The sequence below is a fragment of the Buceros rhinoceros genome, unplaced genomic scaffold (assembly GCF_000710305.1).
Source record: "Buceros rhinoceros silvestris isolate BGI_N320 unplaced genomic scaffold, ASM71030v1 scaffold38165, whole genome shotgun sequence".
NCBI classification, from domain to species: domain Eukaryota; kingdom Metazoa; phylum Chordata; class Aves; order Bucerotiformes; family Bucerotidae; genus Buceros; species Buceros rhinoceros.
Genome location: NW_010414028.1, coordinates 8,639 through 17,226, shown reverse-complemented (window position 1 = coordinate 17,226; position 8,588 = coordinate 8,639). Strand labels below are relative to the sequence as shown.

The following is an 8,588-nucleotide window of genomic DNA, read 5'->3' as shown; positions in this document are numbered from 1 at the left end:
CGGCCAGGAGCCGCCTCTCCCGGGCTGGAAAGCAGAGGGGCCGGTCGGTTCCCGGGTCCGGCAACTGCTCGGTGACCCTCTCGGGCGGGGAGCAGGGTGTGCCCAGGCGATAGATCCAGTTTGGTGACGGGACTGGTTTACCACAGCCCAGAGCGAGGCTGTTTCTGTAGCTGGTGCTTCCCGGTCCCTCCCCTCCGTCTGGCCGGGCTGGGTAGGGCTGGTCCGGAGCCTGTTGCTTGCTTCTCTTCCGCCTTTTGCAGTTTGGTGGCGATCAGGATGGGCTAAACGTGTGATTGCTTTGGATTGTTTTTATAGTGAAATGGAAAAAAAAACATTTTCTACATTGGGTTACAGGGTTTCATGTGTCAGGTTCTGGAGCTCCCCAAGACCTGAGGGTCTCTGGATACACATCCCTGAAAATCCAGGAATCCCTGAAAAACCGGGAATCAGGGGACCTGCTGTATTCCTTTTCTCCTCCTGAGCAGATACTTGTCCCTGGAATATTGCTGAGCTCTCTGAAAGGCACAAGTACCTCCTGTTACTTGTGCACCAAAGTTCAGGCTGGCAGCCTCAGCTCAGGGGGACACTGGCGAGGGGCAAGGCTCTGGATTCCCGAAGTGCAGCTTGGTGCCGTGTCCAGTTTAGCTGAGATCCGAGATCTTCCGTTCCTTCCCCAGCAGATTACTCGCCCTGATGGGGAGTGGAAATGAGGGGAGAGTAGCAACAGAGCGCAAATCCCCCGTTTCATGTAATCGTGGTGGAAGAGGAGTCCTCGTGCTTGGTCAGGTGTGCAGCGATACTTTAACCATCTCGTCATGTCTGAGTAGACATACCACGTACCCCTTTGATCCTGCAGTAGGATTTGTTATTTGGGAGAGTTTAAACAGGGTCTGGATGGAGGTTGAGGTTGGGGTTGGGTGTTTTTTGGTTTTCCACAGCAGCTCTGGAATACCAGCAGAGGAACCCTGGGCTCTGGAGCGGCGTCAGTGAGCGTTGTTGTGCTGTGAACAGCAGCGAGCTCTGTCCTGGCAGCTGCTGGGACTGGCAATAGCTGATTGTGCTCCTGACAACTGACTAAATTCAGTCTTTTGAGTCCTGTCTTGCTTCAAATAGTTCCTTCCATGATGAGCTGAACTGTTTAAAAAAAAAAAAGAAAGAAATTCGTTGGGCTCTTGGAAGATATAAATGTTGGAAATCATCTGCTAGCTGATCCCCTGAGATATTCCAGTGTCAGCTCCGAAATAAACTGTGGTATGTTCTTAATTTAGTTGTCCCATCTTTACTCCTTTTGCCTGTAGACACAGGAAGTCGCTGATGCAAATTGCGTGTTGCTGACAGCAGTTTGTCGGGCTCTGCAGAAGCTGAAGCTGAGCAGAGGCGTCGGTTTGACTCGCTTTAGCTCGAGAACTAATGTTTGTGTCTTTCAGCCTGTCTAAGCGCTGGCTTGGGCTAGTGTGCTGTCTTGGGCAGCCGGGAGAATCTCATTTACATCATTTCCCTGAGAGCTCGCTTGCTCCTCTGAGGCTGTCGGCTGGGACGTGCCGGCTCCTGATATTCTGCAAACAGGAAACTCCTCTTGCTGCTGGTGCCTGGGATTGGCTTTGGGGCAGCGAGTGTTTGTGCAAATAAACCCTCTCCCTGTGCTGCTCTGGTCAGTGTGTCAGGGCAGTCTCGGTGCAGACGAAAGCTGTTTGCTGCACATCGCGTTCCCGAGCGCTGGTGGAAGTAAAGGCTCGTTAACAGAGGAACCAAATGTGCTATGAAATTGAATTGACTCTCTGGCCCAGGGTGAAATGTGGGTTTGCTGCGACTCTGTAGCTTCCGCGCCACTGCTAATCGGAGTGCAATTGGCTTTAAACAAGACCTAGATTTAAATCCTGCCTTGTGGTCCCAAAAGGGCGAGCTTCGTCATCTCGCCTGCCTGGCTGCACGGCGTCGCTCCCACTCCTGAGCTCGGGACGATGCGCCGGACAGCACCGGCTTTTCAACCATCTGTGTCTGGGCTTTCTCTGGAGGAGGCAGGTGAGACCTGGTTATCCTGCCATCCCTGAAGGCACTTTGTCACTTACTGACAAATTATTTTGTACTCCGAGTGGTGAATCAACAAAACACCATTCAGGTGTAGCCCAGGCGTGTCCACTGCTGTGACCTTGGGGTTTTATTCCTTGCTAAATGTTAATCTCTGGGTTGCAAACTCCAGCTTTTGAAGTTATTTCCCACCCAGTCTTTTCATTCCGTTCCGGCTGGGTGTGCGGGTAGCAGCAAGAGCTGCACCCGCAGGGCAAAGAGCACAGTAAGGGTGAGGCGAGGTGAGGCAGCTTTAGCGAGCAGTGACCGAGAGACAGCTGCCTGCTCCAGGACTTTGTGCCACCTGCACTTAGTTCTGATTTTGCTGCCAATTTACCAGGTGACTTATCTTGCAAGTTGTCCTAATGCTGCCCATTAAACAGCAATTACGGGGAGTTCACCATCTGCCTGACAGCGCTGGGTGTGCAGCGCTGGTGTGGGGCACTGCGAGCTCGCGGCTGCTGCCAGGGAGACCCAGGAAGGTCGCGTTGGGCAGCAGGGGACTGGAGGGAGGTGAACCTCAGTGAACACTCTGCCGTTAGAGGACGTTAATCCTGACAGTGTATCTAGAGCTGATGTGATGCGCTCCTCGCAGCAGCATGTTTTATGGCCGGGGTTAGGAGGCAGCTTTCCATCTGGACTTTCTGGTTTGTAATCCTGATCTGAAATGCAGTTTGTGACTCGGTAGCGGGGCTGATCAGATTAGAGCCTCGCCTGGAATGTGGTGGGGATCAGTGGTGCAGAACAGCAGCTTTGTCTGCCCGAAGCCCATAAACCTGGGGTCCTTCCCAAAACCCCCGTTACACCCTGCTGCGCTCTCAGAGCATGGGAGGTTTTCTTTAACAGGTGGCTCTTTGGGGGGAAAAATACCACCCTTCTTTCAGTGAGCTGAGAGCGGGGGAGGCAGAGCCCTGCTGTTGGCTGTGCTCCCGCTTGAAGACGTGAGCCCCATTCTGGATGTGTCGTCCTGGGCTGCTGGAGAGCGCTGCCGGTCCTGCGGTCGGGGTTTCTCCGTTGCACAGAATTTTAACTCCAGAGGTATTCATTACTGTTGATTATATGGGTGACTGCCCACAAGTTCCAGCCTCTCCGGCCTTTTTTTGTATCTGCAAGTCATCCAGTTGCTGCTGTCCAGCTTTGTGCAAAGTATCTGCTCTGGCTCTTGCACAGAGGAGGAAACCGCTCTCTTCCTCTTGGAGGGGGGTGGCTTCTCCCCTGCCCCCCACACCAGTGCTGCTTCTGATGGAAGCAGGCGAAAGAGGGGTGGAAAATGGCTTTGTTTGTCTTGTGAGATCAGAGTCACTCATGACTAATGCTGGATCTGCCCCACATCCTCTGGAAACAGGGTGAAAACATGCACTTTGAAGCAGGCTGGTGAGCAAAATCAAAACTTCAGGTTTATTTCTGCAAGAGGTCTGGTGTTGGTTCGATGCAGCTGCGTAAACCTCCTCTTCCTTTTTGGGTACGCTGGGGAAGGACGCTCCCCTCCAGGCAGGGTTTTGAGCTCTTGCAGGCTGTTGCAATAAGAAGGAAGCTGCGACCAGGCCATAAGTGTGATTCACATCGTCAAATCTTGTGGTGATAAGATAAAAATGCGATTGGTGACGTGCTCCTCCCTCCCTGCATTCCCTGCACATTAGTGTGCTTGGAGCGTGACTTGTCCTGCTCCATGGTGCAGAGGCTCTGCAAAGCAGTAGTTAATGGAAACTTTATATGACTCCTCAGAGTCTTCCAGATGAGAGACTGCGAGCGCCTTGCACACCTACCTCGCTCTCCGGTGCAGTGCCTGCAGAGGAGGCTCTGCAGCTGAGACTCCAGAGCCTGCAGAGGGGAGCGGGGGCGTGTTGTTGGAGCAGCAGCCTTAGCTCGTGCAGCTGCTCGTCCTGGTGTGCGCCAGGGTGGCTCCTTCTGCCTGCTGATGCTCTGCGATGCTGGAGTTATAGATGTTTCTTGGAGGAGTTCAGGACGCCGGGAGGTCCCCACGGATGCATTTGCAGGGTCAAAACCACTGGTTCTAACCTGAAGAGTGTGAGCAGTTTTTCCAGCCTAAAGTCCTTTCCCACCTAAATGGTTCTCTGCGCTCCCAGCGAAGCAGTTGTACCTGCTCTGCTGCGTGGTCACAGATGGTGCTGTGGCCAAGACCTGACTGCAGTGACATTCTCTGCAGACCTGTTTTGTTGAGTGGTGTCAAGGTTAGAAGATTTGAGTTTCGTATCCTTACACATTTAATAAGTCCTTAAAACAAGAGTCAGACCACGTGGCCGTTAGGGAGTGACTGTGGCAGTAGGAAGTGTCTGTGTGCCCGGCTGTTGTGTGATCCGAGTGCCCTTGCTAATGTAGGGGAACCCTGCTGCCCATTGTCAGGGTGCTGAGCGAGGCAGAAGTCATTCTTCTGGAACTGGTAGAGCTTGTACCAGACGGATGATAAACCTGCTTCGAAGTCTGGTGTCGAGTTCCGTGCTGTCAGAGGGTATGATTAATTGTCTTCTGTCTGTGCAGGCTGTGGACAGCGGTAGATATGGAGAGACTGGTTGAACGGTTGGAGAAGGCTGTGGAGCGCCTGGAGACGGTGTGTGAGGGATCTGGCAGGTGCGGGGATGGCTCTTCCAAAGGTGAGGTCCGGGGCAGTGCGGCAGTGCTGGACGGCAGCAGAAGCTGCTGCGGAGCGGGTGGTGCTCGGGCTGGGCACATGCAGGGCTGCTGGACAAGCTGGCTCTGCGCGGGGGGATGGGGGGTTCTGCGCAAACGCAGAGGCCTGTGGTTACCGTCCTGCTAAGATCCAGAGTTCCTGTGGCTGCAGCACTTCGCTCGGCTGTGCAGCCGCCTGCTTCTGGCTGAGCCTCCCACCTTCGGTTGGTGTGACTGAGGGGACGGTTCAGCGTGGACCGGGCGGGAGCTGCAGCCCAGGAGCACTCTGTGTGTGTGTGTGTGTGTGTGTGTGTGTGTGAGCGAGTGCTCCCAGCCCCGCAGCCCACCCACTGCCTCGCGATGACACCCGTGCTCTGGTTCCTTCCCCACAGGAGTGGCTCAGTACGTGCAGGCTTTCGATGCCCTTCTGGCCGGCCCAGTAGCTGAATACGTCAAGATCAGCAGAGAAGTTGGCGGGGATGTGCAGAAGCATGTAAGAATTCATGTTCTTCTCCCTCTGCTCTAAGCAGATGCTGCTTGTCCTTCAGGGCTGCCAAGAGCCAAGTTTGCTGTCGGTGTTTGCATCCCTTTAGCACCATATTCTAGGATGTTTATAATCCCTGCGGGTTCCAGGCAGATGCAGATGCCCAGATAACCTCCAGCAAATTGCCACCTACACACACAGGATGAATCAAACCTCCTTCTCAAAGTCTTTGGTAGTTAGGTGCTAGCTCTCTGCCTTCAGGAGCTGTGGCACTCTTGGGAGTTTTCTCTGAGGATGGGCGTCTCCAAGAATCTGCTTTGAGCAGCTGCTTTCTTACGGACTGGGAGTGCGGGCAGCGGGAGCCGAAAGGCTGTTGGCGCTACCTGTGTACAGGGGAAGCTCTCTCATGGTCCTCTCTGTTCTTAGGCTGAGATGGTTCAGGCAGGCTTGATGAGCGAGAGGGCTCTTCTGGTGACGGCTTCTCAACACCAGCAGCCAGCAGAGGTAAGTACTTGTTTCGTGTGCCCTTGCCTTAGCGTCGGGGGTGACTGCAGGTGTAGGGGGATCTGGGCCATTATGGTTGCTCCAGGGGAGGGCTAGAGAGGCTCACATCTATCAGGTAGCTGTTGCTGAAGTGTGAACTGCCTCAGACACTCTCCCAGTACTGGGCAGAATTCCGGAGGCTGAGCTGCAGAACTGGCATCTTCCAGTCATAAGAGGGACAAGATTTCTGGAGCAGCTCGTGAGTGTCATCTCACAGCGTCTGTCTCGAGTTTCACCTGGCACCAGCCCTGCACAATCACTGCTCCCGAGATGTGACCTGCAGCCAGGAACCTGTCTGGGAGAGGAGCCGCACTGGGATTTGTGTAGAACGTGCTTTTCATTATGTGCTGCTTAGAGACTTTCAGGCATCAAACCCCTTCTGAGGTGTAACAGACACTCGTCTCTCTTGATTGGCCTCCGGATAATAGCCAGGCTTTTAGGATTGATTTGTCCTTAGCAAGTAATTTAATGCTGCACCCTGGGCTGCAGCCTCTCAGCAGGATGAGAATCTGATCCTGAATGCACCGGCCTTTCCCTGCTGAGAACTGTTTTTCCTGGGCAGCAGGATCCCACCTGGCTTTTCTGTGCCGTTATTACCAGTCATGCTGCCTCCTCTTACACTGGGTAGCTGGATCTCTGTGCTGTTTTCCTCACACAGTGCAAACTGTGTCTACATCTTTTTCCCCAAGCTCATCATCAGAGGGTTGTTTACCTTTCTCCAGCCTTGCTGGGACGCTGCTCTGCGTAGCCTCTAGCCTGAGAATCTGCTTATAAATTCCACTGACACGTTACTTAAATAAAGGATTGTGAACAGAGAACAACCTTAATCTAGCGCAGGTCTTTGTTCAGGTTGTCTCGCTGGAGTCTAGTCAGTTCTGGAGTAGCTGGTTTAAAACATGAGATGTGTGAACTGTCACTGCTGGTGAGGAAGAGTTTTCCCACCCTACTTGACAGTGGCACTAGGCTGGAGCTGCTGAAAGTGTCGCCTGGAACTTCTCTGTTCTCATCTAAACAGAGCAAGGGACAGCAAATGGAAAAGCTGATGCTCTGAAAAGCAAGTTTTGCCCAAATTTGTCCCTCACTGCTGCCACCAGCAGGATTTTCTGACCTTAAAGGAAAGAAAAGTTGCCTAAGAGGCATCTCAGGAAATGTGTAATTGGCTGCTCTGACCTCAGGAGATTTCGAAGCCCTTTCCAAGAAGACAACACAGAGAAACAATTTTTACCACCTCATTGCTAAAGGCCTGAATTGACTTGAGAAGTAACTGAATCCTAAAGCCTGGCTTGATGGGGTGACTTGAGAACTTGCTGGACTCAGTTTGTGATAGAAACTGCACAGACCTGCCCAGCTCCCGTCTGCGAGGGTTCGGAAAGAGGAAAAGCTTGACAAACTGTCTGGGAACAAAAGAGTCCGGGAATGGCAAATGCTATTTCTGTCCTCGTTGCTAACAAGCGTTGTCAGTGACTCTTGGGTTGAACATGAGTCACGGTTCTTGGCGTACTCCCATCGCACCGATGTGGGTGGGAGCGATGACTCCAGCCCTGGAGGAGCTCACTGCGGGACCGAGCTCTCGCGCAGGGATGGCCAAGGCTGGACAGGAGCTGCAGCAGGAGCTTGTGCCAGTAGGAATCTTCTCCCGGGTGGCCATCATCTCAGCAGAGCCGCCCATGAAGTTGTGCAGTCTCAGCAGAGCAATATTAATGTCCTTAATTGTTACTGTCCCTCTTGTTCTGCAGAACGCCTTCTCAGGGCTTCTGAAACCGATTTCAGAGCAAATCCAGGTGGTGCAGAATTTCAGGGAGAAGAACCGTGGTAGCAAACTGTTCAATCACTTGTCGGCGGTCAGCGAGAGCATCCCAGCCCTGGGCTGGGTGGCCATGGTAAGAACTCCAGTGAGAAATGGTTTCCTTGGGGTGGTGAGAAAAGCCTGGTGTCCTGGTCAGCAGCTCCACGCCAACGCATTCGTTCTTCTCTAGGCTCCAAAGCCTGGTCCGTTTGTGAAGGAGATGACCGATGCTGCCATGTTTTACACCAACCGGATCCTCAAGGAGTACAAGGATGTGTAAGTTCATTGAATGCAGCTAAGTGGGTGTGTAGGGGCTCCTCCAGCATCTACCCACAGCTCCCTTGGTCTTTAATTTGTTCTTTTCAAAGGCAGGGTGTATTTATAAGGCCTCGCTTAGCTTTTCTTTCCTGGTCCTTGGGGACAAGGTTCCTTGCACTCATGTCGCAGCTGGAATCTCCGGTAGCAGATGTGTTCTGCTGCTGTCTCAGCGTCAGCTGGCGGCTGAGCTGTTTCCCAGTGCAGCAAGGTGTGTCTCGTAAACGGCTCTTGTTGGAAGTACCAGACTCCTCCGTTAGGACGCAGAGCAGGCCCATGCCCTTCTGCCTGCAAGTGCAGGGTTAATGCTGGAGCTAGAACAGGGCTGGAGGGTGAGGCAGCTGCGCTGGTCCGTCTGCGGCTTGCCCGCGGGCTGAGAGATGCGACGAGCCGCTTGTAGTCCATGGGGTTCAGTGGGAAATGCACCCGCTTGCTCCTCATGATCTCCTTGTGTCCTCAGGGCCCGTCGGCGGCTTGCCCGGGGGAGGAGAGATGCGCCGAGCCGCTTGTAGTCCATGGGGTTCAGTGGGAAATGCACCCGCTTGCTCCTCATGATCTCCTTGTGTCCTCAGAGACAAAAAGCATGTGGACTGGGTGAAGGCGTATCTGAGTATCTGGACAGAGCTGCAGGCCTACATCAAAGAGTATCACACCACGGGGCTGACCTGGAGCAAAACGGTGAGCGCAGCCTACAGCTGCGGGAGCTGCTTACATGAGGACTGCGTGGTTATTGCAGCAGATACGGAGCTTGTGCAATTGCCATTC

At 53.5% G+C, this 8,588-nt stretch overlaps 1 protein-coding gene across 1 annotated transcript in view; it reads left to right on the top strand.

Moving 5' to 3' along the window:
- Positions 1 to 4,585: 4,585 nt before the first annotated feature.
- Positions 4,586 to 8,588, top strand: part of CAP1 (CAP, adenylate cyclase-associated protein 1 (yeast)) — a 7,270-nt gene continuing 3,267 nt past the window's right edge. The window contains exons 1-6 of the mRNA XM_010136962.1: positions 4,586 to 4,694; positions 5,091 to 5,188; positions 5,606 to 5,683; positions 7,459 to 7,602; positions 7,699 to 7,784; positions 8,396 to 8,534. Coding sequence (XP_010135264.1) covers positions 4,586 to 4,694; positions 5,091 to 5,188; positions 5,606 to 5,683; positions 7,459 to 7,602; positions 7,699 to 7,784; positions 8,396 to 8,534 — 654 coding nt within the window. The remainder of the gene's footprint in view (positions 4,695 to 5,090; positions 5,189 to 5,605; positions 5,684 to 7,458; positions 7,603 to 7,698; positions 7,785 to 8,395; positions 8,535 to 8,588) is intronic.